This window comes from Pieris brassicae, chromosome 1 (assembly GCF_905147105.1).
Source record: "Pieris brassicae chromosome 1, ilPieBrab1.1, whole genome shotgun sequence".
In the NCBI taxonomy this organism is placed as follows: Eukaryota; Metazoa; Arthropoda; class Insecta; order Lepidoptera; family Pieridae; genus Pieris; species Pieris brassicae.
The window spans coordinates 8,093,127-8,121,090 of record NC_059665.1 but is presented as its reverse complement, the minus strand read 5'-3'; the positions used below and the strand labels follow the sequence as shown (position 1 = coordinate 8,121,090).

General features: G+C 32.1%; 3 protein-coding genes across 13 annotated transcripts; 2 read left to right on the top strand and 1 right to left on the bottom strand.

Moving 5' to 3' along the window:
- The first annotated feature begins 1,224 nt into the window (after positions 1-1,224).
- On the top strand, positions 1,225-8,748 carry LOC123707956 (zinc finger protein on ecdysone puffs). Of its 3 annotated transcripts, none has more exons than XM_045658314.1 (12): positions 1,225-1,381; positions 1,583-1,884; positions 2,218-2,378; positions 2,933-3,182; positions 3,405-3,672; positions 3,953-4,147; positions 5,235-5,368; positions 5,530-5,675; positions 5,935-6,100; positions 6,494-6,632; positions 6,860-6,982; positions 7,348-8,748. In XM_045658314.1, the coding sequence occupies exons 2-12, from the start codon at positions 1,588-1,590 to the stop codon at positions 7,560-7,562; spliced, it is 2,094 nt and encodes a 697-aa protein (XP_045514270.1). In that variant the 5' UTR covers positions 1,225-1,381; positions 1,583-1,587; the 3' UTR covers positions 7,563-8,748. The 3 variants fall into 3 exon arrangements, with proteins under 3 accessions (XP_045514270.1, XP_045514259.1, XP_045514280.1); XM_045658303.1 differs by having other exon boundaries at positions 6,491-6,632; XM_045658324.1 differs by lacking the exon at positions 3,953-4,147 and having other exon boundaries at positions 6,491-6,632.
- Positions 8,749-10,054: 1,306 nt separating this feature from the next.
- LOC123707511 (nicotinamide/nicotinic acid mononucleotide adenylyltransferase 1) lies at positions 10,055-26,642 on the top strand. Of its 5 annotated transcripts, XR_006753506.1 has the most exons (10): positions 10,058-10,284; positions 10,463-10,574; positions 10,950-11,061; positions 12,252-12,440; positions 12,852-12,953; positions 13,253-13,413; positions 13,720-14,014; positions 24,694-24,902; positions 26,308-26,505; positions 26,595-26,642. XR_006753506.1 is itself a non-coding variant. In XM_045657621.1 (8 exons), exons 1-8 carry the CDS (start codon positions 10,209-10,211, stop codon positions 24,769-24,771), a joined length of 1,125 nt encoding a protein of 374 aa, XP_045513577.1. In that variant the 5' UTR covers positions 10,058-10,208; the 3' UTR covers positions 24,772-25,061. The 5 variants fall into 5 exon arrangements, 4 of the variants coding, with proteins under 4 accessions (XP_045513566.1, XP_045513577.1, XP_045513586.1 ...); XM_045657621.1 differs by lacking the exons at positions 26,308-26,505; positions 26,595-26,642 and having other exon boundaries at positions 24,694-25,061; XM_045657630.1 differs by lacking the exons at positions 24,694-24,902; positions 26,308-26,505; positions 26,595-26,642 and adding an exon at positions 16,430-17,082 and having other exon boundaries at positions 10,059-10,284.
- Positions 17,673-22,829, bottom strand: LOC123707534 (beta-1,4-galactosyltransferase 7). Of its 5 annotated transcripts, none has more exons than XM_045657661.1 (6): positions 22,654-22,829; positions 21,395-21,503; positions 20,468-20,551; positions 19,189-19,358; positions 18,505-19,039; positions 17,673-18,322 (listed from the first exon to the last, which is right to left on the bottom strand). In XM_045657661.1, the coding sequence occupies exons 4-6, from the start codon at positions 19,307-19,309 to the stop codon at positions 18,079-18,081; spliced, it is 900 nt and encodes a 299-aa protein (XP_045513617.1). In that variant the 5' UTR covers positions 19,310-19,358; positions 20,468-20,551; positions 21,395-21,503; positions 22,654-22,829; the 3' UTR covers positions 17,673-18,078. The 5 variants fall into 5 exon arrangements, with proteins under 5 accessions (XP_045513617.1, XP_045513641.1, XP_045513624.1 ...); XM_045657685.1 differs by having other exon boundaries at positions 19,277-19,358; XM_045657668.1 differs by lacking the exons at positions 21,395-21,503; positions 22,654-22,829 and adding an exon at positions 20,664-20,751.
- Positions 26,643-27,964: the final 1,322 nt, after the last annotated feature.

Below are 27,964 nucleotides of genomic sequence, written 5' to 3'. Positions count from 1 at the left end.
AACTTAGACTTGTTATATTTCTGCATCTGATCAATAAAAGCGCGGTCTTAGGTTATTTTCCGGCCCGGTGGATGAAAGCCGCTGTAGTGGTACTACGAAAGCCGGAGAAACCTGATTACACTAACCCCTAAGGCATATAGGCCAATAAGTCTATAGCCAGTTATGAGCAAAGTGTAAGAGAAAATTCTAGTCAGAAAACTAAGATGGCACCAGGTACCACGCTAGAGCAACCGCCTGTAAGGATTTATGCGCAGCACCGAGGACGCTCTCTATACTGCAGTGACACATATTAAGAGCAACACAATTATAGAGGGCGCCTTGAGTATTTGAATACTGGTTCGACTGGCGGAAGAGGAATGTCCTGCAAAAATAGTAAGTATTATGAATACTTATCTCCAGGAGAGGAGCATCATCCTAAATTACGCAGGCCATAAACAATTTAGACTAACAAGCAAAGGATGCGTGCAGAACTCCATAGCCTGACCTATACCCTGGAACTTATTGGTTGACGTTGTATTGAAGATGATAGATTCAAGGCATCCAGAAGCAGTCTGCAAACGCAGATGATGTCTTGCTTATGATATGGATGGAGTTACGAGAGAGGAGTTAACCAAAATAGCCATTCCTATATTGGATTTTGTGCATAAGTGAGGCGAGAGGAACATGCTTGGCGGCTTTAAGCCTCACAAAAGCAATGTGATATGCAATCGTAGGTTTAACAACCTACGCCTCGCAATGAATAAAGTACCAATAATGTTAATAAACAAAATAAGGATCCTGGGCGTAGAAATAGACAGTGCATTAATTTTTAAAGGCCAAATACACAACGTATATACTATATGAGATGATATATAGATGATGATATTAATTAATCCCTAATGGGAAAGCCAAAGGACTTTAGTCCATACAGCCAGGTCTTGTATCAATATATAGACAAGACCTGCTGATTGTAGGGGTATCTATTCATTAAAAAAAATCTAACACGCTACTTGAAATATTGTTAAAAGTTGCAACGCGTTGAATGATTCGACGATGTATGACTAACCAAGTCATGTAATGTTAATATTAGTTATTACGATCCGGCCACGGCGATATTAATAAATAAAACTTTTTTTTAAATATTATGGCAATATTTTTCATTTTATGCCAGTTTCAAGTAAATTTTTATCTTTTTCTTTCTAGGTAGTCGAAGTACCGATTTAAAAATTATTGTTGGCAACACTGCTCGCGGTCGGTGCCGGCAACCATTTTGATTTCTTTTCGGCGTCGCTCTCGCCCAGTAATCAAATCTATAATTTTACACTGTTACGATTTGCTTTACATATTAATCGTGTTCTACTAGAACAAGCTACAAGCTTATAATTGTATTTCAATCTTTAACGTAAGTACATAATTTTGGGCTTTTAACTAATGTGTAAAATGAATGTAAAAATCGTACAGTTATTGTTTGAATCCGTAGTTTTATAACATCGTAATTAGTTTATTGATTGGTTTTTCGATATATAATTTTCCATCTAATTCTTTTAGAATATCAATTTTGCTCTTAAATGTCTGCGTCATCCATGTAAATAACACGTTACAGCTAAAATGGCCAACCGAAGACCTCCTCCCAGTGGACGACGTATGGACTTCATGCGAAACGATCGAGGAAAGAACTTTCGCCCGGGCGTGTCACCATGGCAGGGGGGAGCACCAGGCAACGATATTCCCAATTTGTTACCTATAACTGGTGGCTCAACTGAAGCTACTCTTGCCCTGGCGAGCAACATCATCAATCTTCTTCAGCCCCGTCAAAACTCTGTCCCGTCTTTACTTGACATGCCTATTCGTCGTGACTTTGGTCCACCTATGGGACGGTTTGATCGTGGATATCCACCAAATCGGGTAAGTCCATTTGATCTGATCTTATTATTATTGGATATGTAGGTTTTACAAGAGTTTGGGTAATGTTCAGTGTGTCACACCTATGTTCTTGAATAGCACGATTTTTTAATCAAAAATTGTATTTTGCCTTACCCTTAATTTTGGGTATTTATTTTTAGTCTTATGTTTAAACTGTCTAATGCTAATTCTTAAATTTTAAACTAATCTAAATGGTTTTATAAGTTTCTACACAGGTTTTCAAGCAGCTTTGTCAACCATGTCTCTACTTTGTTATTCTATAAAGCCCACAGTGGCTTGCTATTCTTACTAACTTGGAATCTCAATTCCATTCAGATGGGCAATCAAGGTAATTTCCGGCGAACGGGAAATTACAACCGCTCTGGTGAGCGTATGAACAGCAATCGTAAGCCATTCAGGCCCAATGATGGGCAAAGGCAACAAAACAAGAGTTCCCCGAAAAAGGATGCCGACCCTAAAAATAAACCCAAGGAGAGGTAAGGAACCCAAGTTTCCTTCCGGTGATAACACCGACTTTCAATTCCAAACTATATTATTCACAACTTCAACGTTCACCGGAGTAATACCATGTTTCCTTTTCGGAGACTACTTCTGAGGCATATCTTTTGTTGGATACTCAAATGTCTTCACAGAATAACTGTTACAATGGTTTCTGTTAAATGAAACTCTTTTGTATAAACATTGTTTTTCCAGGACTTTTTGATACTCAAAATTTTAATGCCCATAAATTTTGTAAAATGTATTCTTCATATTAGGGAAGTGGTCATATAATTAACATTTTTAATATTTTATAAGCTAAACTAGTTTAAACAAAATTTTCTGTGCAAGTGACAAATCTATTATACCTGTGCTCTTTGCACACAGTATATGCTTGTTGAGATTTGGATTCTGTAAAGATTAACTTTGCTATAGATACTGTACAAAATAATTGGAATAATATTGTTTGATAACATTAGTATCAAAATGTCACTTACTCAGAAACTTAAATCAAGGTTCTTGAACATATTTAAAATACTAAAGCTTTATATAGTGAACAAGAAAAAGAGAAGTCTGATGGTACTGAAAAAGTGGAAGACAAACAAGAAGAGAAGAAAGACAGTCAAAAGACCAGATATGATGATATTAATCAGCAACTATTGAGGTGCCACATCTGTAACAAGAGTATGTGGGATGGAAGATCTTTTGAAAATCACCTAAGTGGGCGGGCTCACTCCATCATGATGCAAAAGACAGTTGAGAGCTATGCTTTGACTGCTGATACTATGAGGCAGGAGTTTAAGGTACTTATTATGTAGTTTCCTTTGTAACTGAGCAGTAGAAATTTTATATAAGAGTCTGTTCTTGTAAAGGGATGAATAATTTATTTATAACCAACTATAATTTACTAACAGTAATACCATAAATATAGCAGTTTATAACAGAATCATTACAATTATTTAAAAAAACGAAGAGCTATTTATAATATAAATAACCATAACCATACCAGAAATATAACATTACAGATTCGCGACATGAAACGTAACCGTAAATCGGGCCAGCAACCGACACGTGACTTCTACTGTGCTATGTGTGATATGTATGCAGCAGATGGATCTGGTCATCGCACCACTGTCGGCCACCGCAAGCTGAAGAAATATTTACACCCCACTTGCACTGCCTGTCATAAGGAAATGCCTACTAGAATTGAGCTGGATGAACACCGTTTGACTCCAGAACATCTTAGGATGATACAGGACAAGCAAGATGTCAGTGGAAAGCTGAAACCTGAAGGTAAGCTGTCCATTTTTTCACGAGTAATAAAATTTGAGTTAGTTTTTTTTACATTGATTATGAGAAAAAACTTAACTAAAATTAAAAATATCTGCGATCTATATTTAATGCAATGTATAAGCAATAATATATTTTGGGCTTGTAATTTATGTCAGAATTAAAACATGATATCTTTTTATCTGCAAGTTACCCATTTGCCCCTAATTTGCGTGTTCAAACTTGAAGAAAATTATTTTGGAATAATATTTTAAAAGCAAGCTGGAGGGTATCTTTTTGACAGGTAACAAAAAGAAAATCCATCCAGCTCCATGGCTTACGGACGATATTAAGTTATTATTAGAGAAGAAAAAGATTTTAAAAGCCAATTACCAGGCAAACAAATCTGAGGTACTTGGGGAAGAATACAGACAGATTCGCAATCGATGCAATATTCTATGTAGAGACGCGCAACGCCGCTATGAGGCTGGCGATTCAGGTAAGGCTTCATTAGCACTGATGGCCAAGTAATACAATGGTCAAGACTAAGTTACCTCAAAACTGGCCAATACTATTTGTCAAAGACAATTAGAAAAAAATAATTTCTTAGAAAACGTGAATTGCTGAAGAGCTCGGAAAACATCATATTTTGGTGTTTAAGAAATTTATTAAAAGGATGTGAATGTCTGTACATGTGTGAGATATTTTATATATACTCTTTGAAAACATTGATATAATTACCGATAATGTCCTCCAAAGCAGTAGTATACTTAAAAAATACTTCATATTGCTTCAAGTAACTTCAAGCTTAGGAAAAGTATTTAGTAAATTAGATAAATAGGAAAAAATAAGGCTTTTATAGTACGAGGCATTAATTTCTATTCAAAGACACATTGTGAACAATTTCCGACGATTAAACATCTCATGTAGCAAGCTGCGGCGCCGTGACGCTGCGATTCATGTTTCCAATGCCGACACCGCCTTATTTAGGACTCCATACTGGCTCAGCATTAAAAGAACTGCTGAACTATTCATGGTACCGTATCTATCTAGCACCATCGTACAGGATAGTTCACTTCATTACGAAATAAGGATATTCTTCTTCATCTCCGCGATTTTATTGACAGCAGAGTGAAGTTCGGCATTCTCGTGTGGACCTAAGTATTTACGCATATTAGGCTCTTCAACTATATATGCATCGTTGCGATGAGTGAGACAAAAGTGCAATAAAACAGAAAGACTACAATGAACACCTTTTTACATTTTCATTAATGACAACATTATAACGGCAAAACCTAATATTCAAATACTACAATGCTGAAATTGCGGCAGGAGGGTATAGAGATAAATTCTAATTATAGATTTTTCTTTGGAGTGGCACTGGTTGGATCATAAGCTACTCGAGAACGCCGTTATTGCAGTGAAATCTGACAATGAGATCACTAGATGCAAGTACAATCATGTAGTGTGTTGAATGAAAAAATAGATTTTTTTGACGTAGGTTACATTGTGAATCCTTTGCACACTTAATGAATGTCTTATTAATATAATGATCTAGTCTTTCTTTAAAATCTTTCCTATTTCAGTAATGATGATTTCGAACCTGCAAGCAGAGCAACAATACCTCCGTGACGATAGAGATCGCCAGCGCAATCGGAAGCATATGGGTGACAAGGGAAAAAATAAGGCAGAAAAAGAAGTAGAAGTGGAAGAAGGACAGGTATATTTACAACAATCACTAACTATAATATTCAAAGTGCCACAAATTATCTAGTTAATCGATAATCACTGTTTGTTAAGGCGATAAAATTATTTACAGTACTTAACTCAACTGTTTCAAACCTGTTTTTTTTAATGAAACATGTTACATAAAATCAACAGGAAAAAGAAAAGATAGATGGTGATGAAGAAAAGGCAGATGAAGAAGACAAAGTGAAAGATAGCATTGATAAGGAGGACACAATTCTAGACTACACAGAGGGTGAAGATCTTACTAACATAACTGATGACAAATACCCTGTTTATAGGTAAGTGCCAAGGCAAAATGTATACATGTCTCCATAGATTTATGAATTTGTATGTCAGAGAGCTGTTTGATTCCTCAGGAAATGAAAGTTAAATAAGTTGGCCTGCTGAACACAAACAGACAACCAACCAACTTCGGTTCTTTTTTACTCTAAAGCAATTGCTAATAATGTGTCAGTTTGCATAACTCAAAAGCTCACCCAACTACAAGCCTGGAAAAATTGAGTATTAGCTTTTATTATGTATTATTTCGAATTCCAGCACTGAACGTGGTGTGGGCCGTTCATTCCTTTCTGAATTCAAATGCTTCCAATGCCAACTCTGCAAGAAGCTCCTTGACTCAGAGGAAACAGCCGAAGTGCATCTACGTACTTGGAGGCACCACCAGCTTTTTGTGAGATTACTAAATGAGAAGAGTGGTAAAGAGGTGTGTAAATTAAAGTTTTGATTCTTAATTCCTCATACTGTTACATATATTAAACATAACCTATCTTTTTATTTTGAATCTTCTAGTTACATGACGATTAATACTACTTTTAATTTAAAAAATATATGTGTGTATTTTAAAACTGAAATACTCTTCTAAGCTTAGATGTGTACACTATTAGGAAGATAATTGTGAATGTTTTGTGTGATTAGTAGTACACTAGTAGTTAAACAAACAAGGTGCAGAATTGTGGGCCAGATAGAATATAAGAACATATAATTCAATTATGATGTCAAGTGTCTATGTATTTCACAATATTAACACAGAAAAAATTGTGTTGTATATATTATATACTCATGTAAATATAATACTAAATTTTTTATTTTTCAGCAGACTATTGAAGCCCGCGAGCCATTTAAGCGCCCACACAACATTGAGGAATCCGGCAACTGGAAGCGTCGTAAGACCTCTCCAGAGCCAAACGATTCCGAAGAAGCGGCTGAGCCTGGTCATACCGATGCTGGTGTCAAAGGTAAGACCGTACGAAAATAAAATAAATAGGAATAAACTTAACATATGACAATTTAAGTAAGAATTAGAATTTCTGGCAAAGAATGTTTGAAAAAGATTTTTTCTATTTTCTCAATATCACCATTAGTGGAAATAAATAATCCCCTATCCTAAAGCATAATACATTTTGCCTTAAACCAATATCTCATTATTTAAATAATATTTATATATTACACATTTTTTTTATAGAGGAGAAAGCTGATGACGTCGACATGGAGGGAGAGGCTATCGGTGAGTCGGAATCACCAAAACCCGACGATCTCGAAGACTGGGTGCAGAGTGTTGACGAGTTACTTGAAGAAGTTGGCGATGGTGAGTTTTATATTTTATCTTTGCACTATGACTGACACTGAAAAAAACAAGCTTTAAATATTTTTTAATACTTTAATTGAACATTTGAACTCTGTAAAATTTAATCCGAATTATCAAAAACAAATTATTATTTTATATATTACTATTAATACGTATTTGGGTTAATTCTGAGGCTCCAAATTTGGGTTTCTTTATTGTCTATATCATCCCATATAATTAGCTTATATTTTGTGGTGTGATAATAAAGGTATAAGTAAAAACAGCAAATAAGGACATAATACCTGAAGTATTTCTTCATTCAGGTTAATTAAGTTAAACAAATGATAACTATTACTACTACTATTCATTTATTATTTTGCTTCTAGATAAAGATGATTCAGCCGAGATAAACGAAAAGGACATAGTAAAGGAAGATACTGATGAACAGCCAGAATCTAAAATAAAAGTTGAAGAGAATGCAATAACAGATGAAGAAGAAAACGAAATAAAAAGCGAAGTAAAGTCAGAAGACGAAAATCCACCACCAACTCCATCAAAGCGTATCACTAGAGGGCGTGGACGTGGACGACGCAGGAATTAATAATACTAAGAATTATATAGTCATTTGCAGATCTAGTTTGCTAAAAAGTTGTTATAATTATTATTATTAAGCTGTCAAAAGACATCTTATAAAATGGTAACTACAATAGCTACATTATTTGGCTATATTTTTTATTATTACTTATTCATGTGAAATTAAATGTATTTCGTTGGTTTCAGTCTCCTAATTGCATTGTAATTTTTTCTTTCAAATTAGTACTATCAATAAGTATCTCTCTCATATTATTAAAAACATAATTGTATTTAGCCTCAACCTTTGCCCTAACTTTGTATTTTTTTGATCACATAAAGTTATGTTAAGTAAGACATCACCCGAAAAAAAGCGTATAATGTTCTTGGTCTATATTGGCATACATAATATTTTAGAAACTTGTAAATGCTAGTTATAGCATTGTCGAAACAAACATCTCTTATATATAAACTCATTTCTTATAGACTAAAATAGGTATTAAATTATCAAACGAATATAATACAAATCTTTTCAATAAAAATAAATCCCTTAGAAAAATCTCTCGTACAAGTGTAACAGTCAATAACAAGTCTGATACCAAGCAGCTTTCTAAAATTTTCTTTACAACTGTAAATAATAGACAATAAAGAGCCCCTTACATGAGGTATTTAGTTCGAATTATATCTGATACTCTTTAACATAGCATTAAGTATAGTCGGCGCATTATGAACTAAGGCTTCTTTGGGTAATAAATCATATTTATCTGTCTGTGTCATTCGCACTTACAGGTCTTATGAATAACATATCGATAACAACATTATGTTAAGTATTAATATGAATAATTTTCGTTTTCTGAAAATAAAAGGTTTTTAATTTGTAAGATAAATTTCACCATTTAATTTTTTTAAAACCATGTTAGAAATTAAATTATACATTGTGCGTATTGCGCAACGAAACGTAAGTAATGTAATGAGTGTCATAACAAAACAATCTTATATTTATAGAAAAACAACTATTATTCATTATAACCAATCAGGAATTGAGTGCTGTGCTGGTAGCTAAGTATCGATAATGCATTGCATTGTGTGCCCAATGAATCAGGATTAAAATGTGTCGACTTTAGTATTCTAATATGTAATTTTACTTTTTAAAGCTTTGAATTATGCAGACAAAATTACTTATTTATATTTAATAAAAGATAACTGTACATTGTTGATTTTATTTTTTTATGACTGTATTTAGTGAGTTGTAATAAAATAAACCATTTCATTATAGCTAATATATTACTTTATGACTGACAGGTACAAGTAGGATAATTGAAAATTGTTAGGTTTTAAAATTTTGATTACAGTTTTCAAATATTAACTTTAAATCAATGTCTTGGGTTTCTTCTAGGTACTAAGTGTTACATAATTATATACATTTTGCTCTAGTCAAATATACATATATAAATAATAAATACAAAAAAGGTAATATTTACACTAGCGGAAATAAGAAGTGATTTATAGGAATTCTCTTTAATTTCAATGTTCAACATTTTTTTAGACTGATACATAATTTTCACTACACAATTGCATTTGAGGGTAAACACTAATTTTTCTTTTTGATGAGACTCAATAGCAACTTTGTGTCATTTATCTGCATTTTCTGTCGCTTTTTCTGTTTTTCTACTGCTTTCAATTTTATTATTTGGCTTTTTCTATCTGTAATTGAGGTCTTATTCTGTATAGATTTAACAATTTTTTCTTTTGACACAGGAGTAACAAGCTTATCGTTGTGAATTATTTCTTTTAACAAAACATCACTTTGAAAAGAAACTTTCTTCTTTGCATTGATTTTTTTCTTTAGAATTTTGTTTGTATTACCAGAACTAGAGAGAGCATTTTGCCGTCTATCCAACTTATTTAAGAGCTTCACTTTGTTTTTGGTAAATTTCATGACTTTTGAAGGTAGTTGAGATAGCAGATTTTAATGTAATTAAAAGCAAAATATTGCTAGTCAATTCATGAGTTCACAAGAAGAATCTGTCTGTATACTGTAACGATGTCTCTTTTGTTTTATTAGAGTTGTAACCCCCGTTCAAGTTGCACAATAAAATTATAAAGAAAGAGCAAAAGTATACACCACTATATAGCCTTAACTTTACAAAATAAAATCACCGACACGTTAACTTAATGCATGGTAGTATGCACGATGCAATTGTCAAAGAGTAATAATATAAGTATAGGGCAATAGTAATGGGCAGTTGCACATTATTCAACTGACTTTCGAGTTAACTGTGAAGTGACAGTTCTGAGTACTGTTTGGTTTCAAGACATAGTTTGTAATATGTTTACTATTTATGTTTTAAAACAACAACAGACTTACAAAAATCACGCAAAAATAGCTGCGGAGGATAGTTGGTCTTATATTATTTAACCATTTTAATGTGCAAAAAGATCATAATTTAAATTGCAGAAATTTCTTAGTTGTTTCTGATAGTATTTGGATCTGTGGTAACATTTCTTCAGGCCTGTCGTAATAACTGACAACTATCGAAGCACAAAATCCTTAAAATCTGTGGTACAAATAATATAGAAATTTGAATGGTGTTGTGTTTTGAATTTGAACTTTTGACCTTTTTAGCTAATTTTTATTTATTTCAAACCTAAGCTATTATATACATTTAAAGTTAAAATGTCTCAAGGTAAAATTGTTTTGATGGCTTGTGGAAGCTTTAGTCCGCCGACGTACATGCATTTACGAATGTTTGGTACGTATATTTTTCCAGACTCTATTTTCTTTTGGTCTTATTCTTCTTGTGTTGTGGTTTTCTGATTTCCCCTGAGATAAAGCAAAAAATAAAAGTTATTTCATCTCATGATAGCCATATGTGATGAGGCCAAAAATTTTGTATTCTCTCTACATTACGGTATTTTGAATGATTCCAGAAATAGCAAAAGACTATATACATTCCCTCGGTCTTGGTGTAATAGTTGGAGGTATAGTATCACCAGTACATGATGCATACGGAAAAAAAGATTTGGTTGCTGCAAATCATAGGTAAAAATTCATCTAACCCATTTCATATAAGTATATATCTTATTTATTCATATCAGATACACTTTTTTTTCTCTACAGGTACTTAAAAACTTTTGAGACCTCTGTTGTTAAACTTAACACATTATAAAATTCTATAACTAAACTGAAACACAAATAAATAAACTTAATCTGGTCTGAACCATAGTGCCTAGTTATTAAAAAATATGATAGAGTAAATTATATGGAATGTCTCCTTCATTCCTTCCTTCATGTTCCATATCATGTAACTTTGTAATGAGAGGCCAGCTAGTACTGTACATTTTTATCAATTTTCTTTAATATAAACTAATAATAGTAGTAGACCACCATTAATTTAATGACACATTTGTTTTTCAGGATAGCAATGCTCAGGTTAGCATTACGGTCGTCTAGCTGGATCAAAGTGTCAGAGTGGGAGACTCAGCAATCTGGCTGGACAAGAACAAGAGCATCTATGCAATACCATCAAGTAAGGACAATTTTATTAATTATTTTCAGGAAATATCTAGCCCCATTAATTTGGATGTAGCGTTATGGCATGTTGTCTTTTAATAAATGTCTATCCTGTACAAACATATGATTGCAAGAGTTAACCACTGCTAAGGGGACTGAAAGGGAAAAACTAATGACCTATAGGGTGTATAAGACTACGACGCGGTATTCTGATGCCTCTTTAAGAGTTCATAAAAGTTCATAAGCTGTATATTAATTTTTGTTTGTGGATAAGTGGTGTCATGACGTAAATTTTCTCTATCATTACAATATGTATCGTCCTTGATATAGTCATGTAATAAGACTTAACTCAATCTTACTAATTCATGTAGTAGTTTTAAATCTGCAAGTTGCATAAATGTGTATGCAAGTATAGAATTAGCATTGAATCAGCCAGATCAATAGGTAAGTCAAGGTTACTGAGCAAGGTTCTATTCAGGTTAAAAGGTCGTCGCTTATCGCAGGTATTTCGATTTCCTATGACTCATAATGAATAATATTTTTTGAGATATAACGCCATACATTTGCGGCTAACTGCTAATATAATATTTCAAACTAGCGACAAACAAACCGCGATCTTCGTTTCACCGTAATATGTTTTTTTTCTTAGTCCACCTTTTTTCTTAGCTCCATACCAAGATATGAAAAAATATGCTATGCTACCGCACAGAGACTGTTCGCTTTTCATTAATAAAATCTAATTACTACATAAAACTTTTTTTTAAATTGTCCCCATAAAAACCTCTTGGGGAAGTTTTTTCAAGTAATATTTTTTTCAAATACTTGAATTGGTTGGTTTACCAGCCATCTGAGTTTTGAGCTTGGAAATATAGTATTTGATTAATTTTTGAGGATGTAGTTGTATTGTAATAATCCAGTGTTTTTAGTTCCTGGCATTATTATTTTTTAATGTGTTTCATAAATCGACCAGCATCTAGATGATTTGCCTTCTGCGTCTAAAACGCGGCGTCGTTTTTTTAGTAGTTTAGAGTAGTATTGGCCTAGTGGCTTCAGCGTGCGACTCTCATCCCTGAGGTCGTAAGTTCGACCCCGGCTGTGTGTGAAATAATTTTGTATGGAATCTTTAATCTTAGATACTAAGACGAGAATCTTGAAATTTTTTAAATATTCATTTATTGAAATCGATCGATCTGGTATATATTTCAGAATACAATAAATACGGCAAATAACACGGATCCTCCAATATGGTTACCCGACGACATCCTCAACGTTAACATCGAAGACCAAAACTCGAATCACATAAATGGTAACAGCGAAGACGTTACAGTTAAGTTGCTGTGCGGTGCTGATCTACTAGAGTCCTTTGCTACTCCGGGGCTGTGGTCTGATGATGACGTAAGTATGTTCATGTTATAATTTGCTATTAAAGCTTAAACAGATAACGCATTAAGTTTAGTTTTGTATTCGAAATTGTAGTGATATATACCAAAGTATATTTAAAAAATACAACTTCCAGTTAGCTTTTTAATCTATAAGCTATAAAGCTAGCCAAGAAATATTAGAAGAATTATAACTATTATTATTCGGTTTCTCTAATTTATTATAATTAGTTCTCGGGAATTCTTTAGTTATTTAACATTTTTACGCTCTTTTAAACGTTTATCATATCTTTTAATATGTGGTTTACTTTCTAAAAAATATATGATCATTTTTTTCAAAAACAATAACTTTTTAAATTTACCTTGCTCCAATGTTTCATAAACGTTATGTAATTCTAACGTATTACATCTCGCATAAAAATTACAGTTAGAAGCGATTTTGGGTCGTCATGGCATAGTGGTTGTGTCTCGGGCTGGCAGCGACCCTGGCAGGTTCATATACGAGTCAGACATGCTTTATAAATATAGGGTAAGTTAGTTAGTTCAGAATGTTAGTTAATTATAGTACATATCGTTAAATGTTGCAATTTTTAGTTTCAATAATACATTTTGGGTTTCTCTACCAATTGTCTTTGTAGCTCTGTCCCCCGATTCCAATTCCCGAGTTCTGGTATCAACTTCTGGGGAAACATGCAATGTGATGTCAACTTTCACTTCATCTTGTTTACTAGTCAAATAATAGTAGCTCTGTTCTCTATATGAAAAAAATTCTTTCGCATCTGATGCATGTTTAATGTGTAATTTTTTCAAAGTCCGTATTTATTTCAGAAAAACGTCATACTGGTAACAAATTATATAGTGAACGAAGTAAGCTCTACAGTTCTCAGGCGGCTCTTGCGCAGGAACGAAAGCGCTAAATACTTGACAGATGACAACGTCATCTCTTACGTACGACAGAATCAACTCTATGGGAGTAAGGCCAATGTCACGTGAGTATTTGAACTTATTATTGTGGATTTATAGGAGGCTAATAAAATACGTATTAACAACCAATACTGTATAGGAATAGGAATAGTATTTCCTATATATAAGTTTCCATAAATAGACATAACAAAGTGTGTTTTGGTGTTTCAAACAATAATTTTTAAATAACAATTTCCAAAAACTATTGTTACATAGCGTTAAAATTATTAAATTAAATGTTAAACGTAGAAATGTCAATCTGAAGTTGACAAAAATAAAGTTTCTTTCCAACAGAAAGTAATAATTTATTTGTTCATGCTGCTCGGATTTAGTGAGTATAACACAGATATTATGTACGATAAGTCACCCCAAGATGTCGTTATGGCGTCGCCAGAAGAGACTAGCTTCAAAAACATTCTCATCTCAATTCGAGACAAGCCTTCAATAATTGACGAAACTATAACTGTCAAACGGTCCAAAAAGTCCATTCTATCCCACACTGACACTGTGACGCCCATAAACAACCTTAAACCAAAGATGGCGTACATTGACAAGGTGTCACCAACCTACGTACCCGGAAAAGCTGTCAAAATCGTCAGTGACGTCACTCAACATACCATAGACAAGGTAGGTGTAGAAACTCATTCGCTTGACAATTTTTTGGACAACTACGAATTGAGCAAGCGTAGGTTGAGCGAGGGAAATGTTGAGAAGAAAATACCCAAAAAGAGATGCTCTTCTTCGACTATAAGGAAACTAAAACCCGATGAGATGAAAAAAAGTAAGTCTGAAGTGAGTAAATTGTGTGATAAAGTCAAAAGTATTAAACTTAAAGATGAGGGTAGAAATTATAAAACCCGTAGTTGTAACGATATAGTTAAACTCATTCTGACCAAACACGGTATCCATGTGATTAGCGATACTGAGGCGATTGTGTAATGTTTTTTATTATTTACAATAACAATTAATAATCTCGAATTTCTCAAGTTTAATGTGTGTTTTCCTATTTCTTATATAAAGTATATGTTTTGTGTAGTCAGTCTGACAAAACTTATTTACGAATTTGTAATGAATTTAGCACAAAACAAGTTAATAATTTATTAAATATTATTTTGTAAGTCTTATAGGTGTTTGTAACAACTTTACTCACACATTATTTTATTATAAAAACAGATGCTCAAATTTATACTTCCTTTAGAGTAATTACTATCTTATACTTAACTATATAATGTCTTTCTATGTATTTCAACCTTTACGATTTATAGTATAGGTATATTTATATATAAGTTATTTTTTTTTGATGAAAAAACATAAAAAAAACTTAACTGACCGAAATATAATACAAATCTGTCTTAGATTATCCTGGTATTATATAATTATTTATTATAAGTATTTATTGATTGTTCAAAATTATGTAATCTCAAAAAATTATGTATTATTTTAAATGTATGCTCCATTTGCACAAAAATGTGTGTCAATTGTTCGCAGGGGTCTCGTAACACATTACAATTCTTAAACTTAGATTAAATTGTTACATTTTAAATGTTTATTTGTAATGTAATAGGGTCGAATTAATTGATGTTGAAATATTTTATGGTTTTAGGAAAATACATCAAATTCGGACCTTTATATTGTATTTGTGTCAAATTATACTTGTGATAGTCGGTAAATGTAGTGCCAAATGTTGTGTATCCTTTTTTGTAGTGTTTAAATATAATCCATAATGAATAATTTTATACTTACAATCTAAATAATAAAAACCCATAAATGTTTTTTACGGCTCGGTAATTTGTTAATTTTTATCAAAATCTGAGCGCAGACGCAAAAATTTTGGAATTCGTTGAAAAATTTATAAAATGAACAAGTAATTTTTATTATGCACACATTTATTCGAAACGACTTAACGAAGTCGAAAATGTAATGTAGGAATGAAAAGCGAAACGATAGCGACTCGTTTGGAGTTGCTTTTAATGCTTTTCAATCCGACGCACTCGTGTGCACTTGCACTAAGGGAGCGTTGAAGTATTACGTAATCAAATTCGAGGGGGGGGGGCCTCTTGTAAAACGTGACGATGCGGGGCGGGAATTGAATTACACGTTATTGTTAATATTATTTTCCACATTCCAGTTCACTACACCACATAATGGTAAGTTTTAGGTATAAAGAGTCACTGGGGGTGGTCACGAAACGTTTTACTATTGGATACAGAAAACGTTACGGCGGCGTTTCATGGGGGGCGGGGGGTCAAGAATCTCCAAAAATTGCGTGACGTAATACTTGAACGTTCCCTAAGCGTAGTTTTAACAATGATAATTTCGGTGGCTATGATATTTTCGTAATGTTAAGTTTTAATGTCTTATGAGTAAAGCTTCTATCGAAAATTATTTAATAAATATTTACTGTGACATTGAGCTTTTATTGTAGTCCCCCTATTTTTTGTTTTCCATCGAGGCTTTACGTTTCCCTCATACGGCCTGTGTTATGTTTGTATTTGTTACCCCTTTAAGTATAGCTCCTTTTAATGTCTATAGTTTAGTATTTTTATAATAATATACAGAGAACCTTGTAAAACTTATCGTCAATTTGATGTGTCGGTTTAATATTTATGTTTTAATATAAATGAGCAAGTAGTATGTTCAGCTTCAGGCGCAAAGTTTCGTATGTTTATAAATAGTGTTTGTATATTTTTAATCAGGCAAAGACTTTCATATATTGGAGGATATTAACATGTCTCGTATTGACTATTTGGTTAAAACATTTTCCTACTTCGATCGGTGAAGACTTAATTAATATTAGGCAATATTTAATACATTCTTCAGAGATGGTCCGAGGTCACACATTTATACCAAAATCTGTTCAGTGGTTTATGGGTAAAAGTGATGGAAGGTAAAAAATACTTTTACTTACTGCTGTAGCATCTGAATAAGTAGTTAGTTAGTTTTGAATAAGATATGTAGATTTAGATGTATTTTCACGTAATTTATATTTAAATTATTATTTTCGTATGTGTTACTTTGTTTTACCGTCATTTGTTTTTTCAGGGAGGAGGTTGCCCTTTGTAGCTGACATGTTGCGCGTCGTGCGACCACAAGTCGCCCTACGCGCCTATATAGTCGCGTAAATTGTGACATCTAGAATATTGTATTGCTTTATAGTCGAGATGCTTTTTGTAAACACCTGTTAGCATTGGTGTATAGGGCTATTTATCTATGTGAACTTTCCTATGTGTATGTATTGCATAAAATATCAAATCGGCAATTTTGTGTGGGCACACCCGTCTGTAATTAAAATATTTGTTATTTACTTATACATTCAATAACTATTTACGGCTTATAGTATGTTTGCAAAGGGTTTACCTAGTTTTAGATAAATTATTTGCAATATGTAAGTGTAATTTTGCCATAAATACTGCTTAATCTTAATAGATGATTCTCATGTTTGTTAGAACGAAGTGTAATGACGTAATTCAGCCAGAAGATTTACTTTGTAATAACTTAATATTTTATGTGTATAGAGTATACTATTTTTCTATACAATTAGTGTTTTGTTTTAGTATAAAATTTATTGAAATGTTAATATTTTTTGGCTTTATTAATTGACTAACCATTAAAAGTTAATATTTTAGCTTACTCATTTTAAAGCTATTACTATTTATTGTGGTTATTTCAGATAAAGATTATTAAAATTTATTTTTTAAATGGGAATATTTTGTTTTTAGATTTTATTTAATGTGTCAAAGATACTTAATATAGTTATAATTTAAAAAAGAAAAAATGTTTGGCTTTTTTATAAAACGATGTATATAAAAAATGTAACGTAAAAGTGAGGTACTTTTATAATAAGGCTAACGAATTTGTCTCGCGGATTTATCATTTGTTTTACAATTATTTATTTTTTAATTGTCCCTTGATTAGTCTTAAAGACGTATTATATGTAAATTTGATATGCGTTTTTACCAAAATTATAAAATGTACAATTTATTTGTGCATTGGCCATACAAAAACCTCAAATTAATGTCCTTATTCATAACCGTTATTATCAAATATTTCACTTTTGTTTTATCATCTGTTTTTGTTTGCATCTTGTACCTTTCTTACACCATTTTACGTCACCCACGTTTCAAACAGATAAATTAAGGGACGAAAATTTACTACGGGTTATGGCATTGTCAGTGCTTAAAATGATACCATTTTCTGTAATTATTCCGTTAAAATAAAGGTTCTAAATAAAAATAAATATAATCAATTTTTTGTTGGTATGCTTAGTAAAACACAGAAATTTGTGAAAGATGTATATTGCTATGTTTATCAGTACAGTAAAGATAAGACTAGGAAATATAATTACAGAATACCCTGGTTTTAAAACACATTAAAAATGCAATCTTAAAATGTCAAGGATCTCATCTTAAATTAATGAAAATTATTTCATACCTAAGATTTGGGAAAATATTGTCTTTTGCCCGTTTCTGTTTTTCATGTTTTAAAAAATTTAGCTAGTCTTTGGTAGGTAAAAGTTTGAGTATTACATACTTTGGGCAATTTTAATAGTTTTTATCCAACTCCAAATATTATCATGCATTGAGTGTAGATTCTCAAACAGACATTCAATGTCTGTATTCTCAAAAAAATGTAATCATGTTTTTGCTGAAGCCATATAAGCACTTGATAAATGTACATTATTTAAATCACTTTTATTTAGTATTCTTAACCTTTGCTGGTTCAGGGCATTTACACCATGGTGTAACAGACTTATTGCACAATAGCTCCACATTAACAACAGTAATAGGAAGGTCATCTATTGCTACACTATGGGTGCTGTGAATAGTATAAGCAACATCATGAATACCCGTCACCCTATCTCGATGTCTTGTCACCTCACGTTGATTGAAGCATTTTCTCATGTCCCGTTTTCGGTATGTTTTGTCATGGATATGCCTATAAATTACAAAACTGTTACATGCCAAAAGTGTATGCTACAGTGGAAAAAAAAAAAATTTTTAAAATAGAGGATTTGAGGATATATGGTAAGAGCTTGCCGATAATTACTAGACATATGTATACAAGGCATAAATGCCACAATGCAGTTTACTTACAAAATATTAATTAGACAAACTTACTTAAATGTGTTCTCAGTTCCTGTAGTGATGTTCTTTGGTCGGAAAACTTTCAAACCTGCATCTTTTAATCTCACATAAAATTCATCATCTTCCAGGCCCCATCCCCAGTAATTATTAGACATTCCCTTGACTAGCTCAAATTGATCCCGTGATACTAACAGTATTCCACCAATGAAAGTAGCATAATGATATTTTGGATGTGTTTCAGGGGATGAAATATGTAAAGGTCCCAATCCTGGGTAATCATACTTTAAATTATCATTAATTGGCAGTAAATCGACATCATGCATTGCTATATAATCATAATTTTTGTTTGTGAAAATATAACCAACATTTATAAGTGAAGCTCTATTGAAACGATTACTGTCTTTTTGCTGTATAACAAAAATATCAAAGATTATATTTTGTTTCTTTAAGAACTTGTACATGTGTGGTACAAATTCTAGTAATTCTTCAAATCTGTCTCTAAAAGGAACTATTATAGCCAGCTTCTTCTTATCCAATGTTTTTGCAGAAATGCGGAGGTTCTGTGACTCTGAAAAATTGGAAAACAATTGTATTATTTCATGTTTTTCTGTAAATTTACTTAAAGCTTACACTTAACAGTTTGTGTTACATACATACAGTAATTTCATTAGAGATTTAGATGTGGATATTATTGCTTCTAGTTAATAGAAGACTTACCTGGAGGAGGGATTGGTAGCGTAGCGATGAAACATCCCATCAAAAACGTTAGACCTAAGCAAATAGTAAGGCATTTCGAACTACTTACGCGGTAGCCCATTAAATATAGATTTCTCAGCATTAAACATACACTTAATCGTTCCTTACTTATCAATACCCATCAGTCTTATCTGGGTGAAAAACCACATTAAAATATTAATAACTTAATATAAAACAATAAAAGACAACATACAATTTACATTTTAAAAACATTTTTATTTTTACTAATGTTTTTATATTTTAATTGTTGACTTTTGGGTTCTTTACTTTTGACAAATTTGTGATTTGTCTGATGACATTGATATAATGTCATTATCGTATCAACATAGCTGTGTTCTCTACGTAACGCATGCATAGATAATGTGCATTATACACTATAGAGTCCCATCTATGATTTAAGGTGAAAAAAGTTTAGGCTTTTGGCAAAGTTATCGTAAGTTATAATATGTTATCAAGATAACAGAAGTAAAAAGAAAGATAAAAGAAGTCAAGAGAAGATTTATGGTTTTAGATAACGTTCTACTAACTTTGATTCTGACTGTGTCAAACCTCCGCCCCTTGATGTTTAAGATTCACTCTTATGAGGAGATTGTCACGAGTAGGTTAATAAGTCACACTTCACAGTATCGATACATATATGTATTTTTTAAATAAACATATCTACACATATTTACATAATCAAATTAAGCACATTTGGTGCTAATTTTATTAAATTATTTTCCATGACAAATATTAATTATTATTTACATACTTTGTCAAGTTCATCCGATAAAAATCTTTATGAGCGACGAGTAAAGCTTTTAATTGCAACAAATTTCATGCGGCGATTTTAATAACCAATAAAACAAAAAATTTCAACAATAAATATTAATTTTCACCCGCACAACGGTTTGAATGCACAACGCAACTAAATTAATTACCAAGTTTTTTATAGACCTCTAATTACACGTTGTGGTAACTGGTAAACGTTCAAAATTGCCTACGGGATAAAATAATGTTGCCACGCTATGTTATGTTTCATTATTAAACTATATTTAATATAAGAATTACTTATAAGATTTTTTTAATCATTAAGACAAACAAATTTATTTAAGTACGATAACAAATTATTTTTATTAATCTTTATAATATAAACACGATGTCATAAAATACAGACATTGTATTTTACAGTATTCCTTAGTTTTGTGTCTATAATTTATTATTAAATTTAAATTGTCTTGATATTTTAATTTATACTTACCACTTGCGAAGTCACATCGAATAATATTACAAATTCTTAAAAAACCTTTAGATCATTCCTTGCTACCTTCACTACTAAATTCTCCTGAAAATAAAATAAAAACTCATCAAAACTTCATATAACTTGGCAACACTGAAATGTTTAACACAAACATTTATCACTGTCTTACACTATAGATAGACCACTAAATACCTACTTTCGTTGGAATAACGTCTTAGTTACAATGTAATTGAGAAAAACTGCTAGTTATATTGTTTTCAAGTTTTATATTTCAAACAGTTAATTACTGTTCGTGCTGGCGTTGAGTAATTAAAGATATTAACAAACAAAAGTAGGCAGAGGGCTGTTTTAAGTTATTTATATGTGGCTTGAAGCTATGGGCGTTTAAGACTGTGGTTACATTGAAGTTTGTCGAAGGATACTGAATACTGATGTAATTTATCAATAATGACTCGATACTTTGGCATTTAAATGAATTTGTTAACAGTGTTGATAAGGTAGGGTTTTCGACTAAGCAAAATATTTGCCTTTTTTAATAAAACCTTATTGATGTTTAGAAAATATCTTATAGTCACTACTATAAAACAATATAGTACCAAAAGATGTCAAATCGAACACAGCAACACAGTAAAGAAACGGGGCTTAAACTAACAAAGATGCTATTATTAAACATTACCTATTTTTTGCTATAAATATATAATTTAAAATAATAGAATTAAGTAACAAAAAAAAGAAGTATAAAAGTTTTTGTTTTCCAAGTCAAACGCTCTGACAACCGCTTCAGTCCATGTTCAATGTGCATCACCTTACCTTCCCATATAATTATAATCCCATATCAAATGAATGCATTTAAATAAATTTAATGAAAATTATACGCTTAACAGGTGAATACAAATTGTAATTAATGACGCATAACAATATACTTACATCGACGTATTTCCACAAATTAGGCTGAATTTGTAAACTAGCTTTTGCCTGTTGGTCTTTGTATAATTAGATAAATAAGGTCTTCTTTAGTACTTATAAAATTTTATTGCTGTGGAATAATGTCACATAATTCGCTCATTATTAAGTATTTTCTTTTAAATTTGTTTATTTTACAGAATAATATAATAAAATCATAATATATTACATTAGAAAACTGATGTGGACTAAAATACGCCCTTTTAAATACTAGCTATTTTTATTACTTTTTTATAGTATTTGCCTATGGGACGCCAAAAAAGGCAGTCATATTACCCCATGGACACCATTACAACGCACTCAGCGTTGTAGGCCTTTTAGGGAGGCGTATGTATTTTTAAGGAGGGAAGACCTCTACCGGGTGTCGCTTCAACAGTTCGCTAGTTCGCAAAATAATGTCTTGTGAATCGGATCATGAAAGTCTTCCAGCCATCACCGCGATGCTTCATACGGCTTTTAGGGTGTTGATGTTAGACAGGAGGGACGGATCAACCCAAACAACTCTTTAAAACACTCCATAGTACACTTAGCAGAATTCGCAAAGACACACAGCACAGACGCAATGTATCTGCGTAGAGAGAGTATCGAACCGATCTGTAATTCGTTGGAGATTGATAATTCGACAAGCCCTTCCGTGAATTTGGTCAAAAGGCAGGATTTATTATTATTATTTTATAATCACATCATAAATTAATAATAGTAAAAACATTTGCCAAGAGAGTGGTACATTCATATTGATTCATTATTAAAAAACCAAGAACATTCAGGCAAATGTACCGCTTTAGTGTTAGTGTTGAATTAATACTTATACTTTAATTAATTATTGAAGAATTAATATTAAGATCGTACTGCAATTGTTTAATGCATTAGTTTATAATTAAAAAAAACTTCTTTAACGCATGATTGCGAGTTTATTATATTATTTAGATAACTCGGTGTGTTAATCAGTAAATACCCCATCGCGAAGAGTGAGCTATTTTTGTTGACAGTTGAGGTTCTTAGACCAGAAACAACTTAGACGAAAATTGTTATGGCGTCTTTCTTGCTTTGTAATAACATATTCAAAGAGGAAACATATTGAAGTATATAGGTACTATCGTAACCTCCTTGCTATGAGGACCATGGTCTAGTCTCAGCGTATTAGTTACGTATAGTTTATACAATGCCCATAGGAGAATTAATTTCCTTATTATTTCAATTTATAAATACGAACGTGAGCTTACCTACTCTTATGCTTTCACAATTAATTTCATTAAACTTGGGTATAATTAACCTGCGATTTTAATGATTATTTTAAAGAACTAGATTTGGTTCAAGCCTATTGATGGATTACATGCGATCGATACGACGGGTGTCGCTAATACAGACCGCCCGCGTGGCCCACACACCACGATACCATTGTTCCGCGATTTTGTTATTGATTCCAATAGTGTCGCGTTTATATCGATAATTTTTGATAAGGGTCGTAAAATTAAAGATTTTATTGATTGAGTTTATTAAGATAAGTGGAATTTGACACTATAGGAATTTAAATGAAGTTGTTTTATCAAGAATGTAACTTCGTGAATCTAGTATTGTCTTTGGTTAATATATCTTTTACACATTGATAGAAAACGATTTTTTAATCGGATTAAAGGTAACTATTACTAAAACTATTTGTATTATTATTGAAACTTATATTATTTACATAATTTTAAATTTAATTTTTTCCGACGTTTCGCGTGCTTTACAGCGTGCGTGGTCACGGTGACCACAATAAGCCCACATATATAATAAGACCACAAATATCTTTAATCCGGTTAAAAAATTGTTTTCTTCATGAATCTGTTGTTAAGCGTTTCGGGTCAGAGGCATTGCATCTGTATAATCTTAAAATAGCGAGATATCGAACGTATTTTTTAATATCTATGGAATGTATTGTTCAACATTCCCATTAATACACAGAACAAAACCATTTTGGTGTAACAAATCATATTTTATATTATTTAATAATTTAGTTATTATTATAAATAGGAATCTTGAATTTTACAAATAAACTTCTGTTATAGGTTTTTATTACCTCATTGGTGTGTTTAACAAAATTTATATTTCAATTAAAAGTTATGACTTGCTATCATCATGCATAAATATTTACATTCACAGATGTCTGTGGCAATTCATCATGAGGCATAACTTTGTTAGTTTAATATCGATATAAAGATCCTCGATAGCATGAGCACATCACTATCAACAGTAATCAGTATTAAGTGAAGCGACACGGCACGACCCATTAAATGGTTCAATTTAAACTGTTTAATTTATGTTTTGAACTTCATTAACTTGTGGTAGGTTGCTTGTTTGCTTTGCGATTTTATACAGAGCGTAACTAGTACGAAAGGAGTTTAACTACGTGAATGTATACCACAAGGAAAGCATATGATTTTTCCGCCAGTAAGGATTAATTATTATTATTAAAATAATATCCAGTATTTAACATAAATTCCTATTTCCATTAGTTCTTTTTTTAGCGCCTACAATAAAACACATATCAATGTCGGCAGTAGTATTTTTTTAGAACTTTTGCTTTTTGGAACAGAAGTCATCATTGGTTATAGTTAGTAACTTCGTTAGGTCCAGCGCGGTGTGGGGACACATTATCATGGCACGTATGTGTCCGACACGACCGCAGTATTCCGATATTTACGAAATCATCAAGCAACGCGTCACAATGTGATGTTAATGATTGGTTCTAGATAATAATACCTTTAGACCGACTTTATAGAAACATTAATATTATTTATTCCTACATCTAACACTTATGAACGTCAATACATAAATAAAAAGCTTTTCTTCGTTTGAAAGGAGGTGAAACAATTACATGCTACCAGACAAAGATGTAGTTAAGTATTTTTATTTGTTGTTCCAAATTAGTGTTGCCAGGAAGAAATAGCTTTAGCTAGCGATAAGGCCACCCGTTGTCTAATAACTTATGTAACCTGCTTTTTTATATGTATGTTCTTGTATAAGGTAACGAAGTGTAAATAAATAATTATGTCAAGTAATAAAGTGTCTTCAAAGATTTGTAAAAGTCCGAACTTTTAATTGAAATATTAATTATATTTGTGATTAATAAATCAATGAGTAATTGTATAAATGGGAGGTGGATGGACAATGTGTTTTAATAATAATAAAAAAATAGAAAACTAAATTATTTTAGTTAAATTTATATTTAAAAAATTTGGTCCCTGTGGGAGTGTATCTTTAATGCTGGCATTTCCTCACAGGGTTGCGATACTTATTGGTTGAGCGAGGAAAGCACCAGCTCTGGTGTCACCGGTACTATCTACCAGTTGCCAACTTAAATCTTGAATTAGCGTCTGTGCCCACGGCCCAAGAGTCTCAACTCCAAAGGGAACAAAATCAAAAGTTGGAGGAAATGCTCTTTTATTTGAGCTGTTTGTTATGTTATTATTACATATGAAGTAATATACAGGTGTGTACTATTATCAACTCAAAAAAATCTGAATTATGATATTGTGTCAAAATATGTGTGATAAAAATATGGGTTTTTACCATCATATAATAGCTAGCATTATTATTTAAACAATAAATATTTAGGTGTGTTCCACTGAAAATTATAATTATTTTAAAAAGTGATACAAATTGTGAATTTAAGTCTCACATTTCTCGTACAAGTAAAGGGCTCGTAAGGTTGACATACTTTCATAAATTTTCGTTAAAAACAGTTTTATTTTCTGTATAAACAAAGAGAAATGTAAGTAATTAAAAACAGTTACCTTACCGACAATACATCCGTTATCTTCCAGCAATTTTTTGTTAACCGTTAGAGATTACGGGCTTTACTTGTTTCTATAAACAAACTTACAATACAGTTTAAAATAATCCCTTAACATAAAAAACGTTTAAAAAAAGATCTTAGTTTTTAATCTGTTGACTGCGGTGTCTTTAAATGTCTTTGGTTTCGAAAAACCTTTTTCTATTATCTCATAATGAGTTTACATTGTTAACTGTTTTGAATTATCTAGAATTGAATCGGTATTTTATTAACTAGAACCGACGTTATGAATATTTTGTACCTATTTGGTTGTTTCAACACATTTTTTTAAAAGATATTTTTGTCGACACGGACGAGCAGTGATTTAGCGTGCGACCATCTTCCCTGTTGCTGCTTCCTGCTTATGAGCACAATGAACGCGGTCGTACGAAAACATCACTAAAATCGGCATGTCTTAGACACAAAAAGTCGACGGCATGTGTCAGGCTCACGTAAAAACACAATCTGAGGACGAGCGCCAATACTTACAGTATCGTGTCTTACAAAAAATATATAGGTATTAATTAGAAAAACAGTTCAGAGGTCTATTGCGAATAATTATTCCGTATGTTATGAAAAGATAATAATAAGCAGAATTTTGACGCACAGTACCCGCTGAAATATACAAAGCAATATGGTATTTCCCAGTACAAGGATGGAATTGAAAGGTGCGGAAAATCATGAATTAACCTCTGGCATATTGCATTAAGGGCTGTTAAAACAAACAGGGCCGATCTGTGTAAAGTGCAGGCTAAGTAAATGTAAAACAGATAATGCGAGATTTCGTGATAACCGCATTGGGGACTACACATATGTATCCATTCATATCCATGTATATAATTGTAAAGATATTACAACTCAAGTAGCACATATACACACATATTTCAATTGTATTAAAATTCATCTCAGTATGATCACATCTTCATTTATGTTTAAAAGTATTTATTCTTCATTTATGACTAGTTAATTCTTCAAAAAATCTATAGCTTCTGCGTTTGCGCACGTTAGTTTTTTAGACTTCTTCAATCATATACTTATACTTTGCGTAAACTTGTCTTTTTAGAGGTCCTACATATTGGCGAAGACAGTGGAAGGAGTTCTACGGCACCCCAAACTCAACCTACAGAAATAAAGAACTCGAAGCTGCTGAAGAAGAAACTGAACTATTAAATATTTTTTACATTTAAATAGTAAATACCTAATGTTATCTACTTTTATTGAATGTACAAGAAGAGGAAAAAGGCAGATTACCTAGTAGTAGGTAGGTATATCAAACTCATTTTACACAGAACAATATTAATTAATACAATACAGGAACTAAGTGTAAATACGTATGTAATTTTTTTTCAGTGTGTAGCGCTTTTACAATTCAAACTTTTGTCATGTAACCTTATGGCGTTTGACATAACATTGACAGAATGCGTTCTGCAAATATCGTCAAAGGGGATGTAAGAAAAATGAAAATCGTTTAAAATAAATGCTTCGATCGGAGTTATTATATTACTAAAATAAATATAAAATAATTACAGTCTAATTGTTTGTGGAATTAATCTTGAAAATCCATGTTATTCACATGGCCTGTTCCCGTGTCGGAATGCCAACAAAACTTTTTATATACGTGCCAGAAAAACAAACATAGAATGTTGTATATCATAAAGAATTTTTAATTAATTATACCGATACGAAATCAATATACATACTTAAGACAGGACAACGTCTGTCGGGTCCGCTAGTTTATAATAATGTTTTTCTATATTTTATTACCAAAGAATACCATATCATTTTAGGCGATGTAAAATTATAGTCAGTTTAACTGCAGTTATGATTTGTTTATACCGAACGATGTGTGTAGTCCCAACACCTCTAGGCAGCGTTCAGATATTCAAATGAAGTCACGTTTTCGACGCCCATGGGCGCAGGCGTGATAATAAGCGCTCGACGTAATTTGACGTTACGCTATCGAGTGTTCACTTAGTCACGGCTAATCAGATTGTTCTGACCTCGAAGGGATTACAACAATGTCGTATTACTATAAAAACCCACCCGTAAAACCTTGTGGGTAACTAATTTTGCGCTAAGCTAAGAATCTGTACGTCAAGGAAAACATCGTAAGGAAACCGTGTCGCAAACCCAAAAACTACAGCATGTATCAGACATAGTGATCACATTGATGTAACGCCAACTTCATTTTGACATTTTGGAGATTGTCATAACCATGACGAATGCGACGGGAGACATTGTGTAATACAGCTAAATTCGTTAGAACGTGAATACATAATTAATATTGATCCAGCTTGTCGTAAATTAATTAAACAATACGTTGGTAATTGGTGTGTTAATTTAGCTCCGATATTCATAGAATTAAATTGTTGTTGATTTGAATTTATTGGAATTGTCTATTTCAATATAGAATGTAATCTTAACTAATATTAATAGGAAATAGATAAAACATTTCTGCACATTAATTGCTGGCCTGATTTAAATTGTTGGTAAGATCTGGGTCTGTTTTTTAAAATGTGCGTAAATCCTAAATTCTGTGCCTCAGAATATCAACATAATTCTTTGCTTGACGCACATCACTTTTGGCTAGGCCGCTTTAGACGGAATCATTTGTCCCGAAGTCTTCATTAAGGTGAAATATTTTCGTAACGTCTCAAGTCCGCCGTCAAGCAGTGTAATTACACTTACAACAATAAATCTAAACTATAGGTATATATATA

Coding starts and splice junctions, on each gene's coding strand:
- LOC123707956 (XM_045658303.1), top strand. CDS start 1,588: ATGGCCAACCGAAGACCTCCTCCCAGTGGACGACGTATGGACTTCATG. Junction 5,676..5,934: donor GACAAATACCCTGTTTATAG/GTAAGTGCCAAG, acceptor TTCGAATTCCAG/CACTGAACGTGGTGTGGGCC. Junction 6,633..6,859: donor TACCGATGCTGGTGTCAAAG/GTAAGACCGTAC, acceptor TTTTTTTTATAG/AGGAGAAAGCTGATGACGTC.
- LOC123707511 (XM_045657610.1), top strand. CDS start 10,209: ATGTCTCAAGGTAAAATTGTTTTGATGGCTTGTGGAAGCTTTAGTCCG. Junction 10,575..10,949: donor TTGGTTGCTGCAAATCATAG/GTAAAAATTCAT, acceptor TTTGTTTTTCAG/GATAGCAATGCTCAGGTTAG. Junction 12,954..13,252: donor ACATGCTTTATAAATATAGG/GTAAGTTAGTTA, acceptor TATTTATTTCAG/AAAAACGTCATACTGGTAAC.
- LOC123707534 (XM_045657661.1), bottom strand. CDS start 19,309: ATGCTGAGAAATCTATATTTAATGGGCTACCGCGTAAGTAGTTCGAAA. Junction 19,040..19,188: donor GCTACCAATCCCTCCTCCAG/GTAAGTCTTCTA, acceptor CCAATTTTTCAG/AGTCACAGAACCTCCGCATT. Junction 18,323..18,504: donor GGAACTGAGAACACATTTAA/GTAAGTTTGTCT, acceptor TGTAATTTATAG/GCATATCCATGACAAAACAT.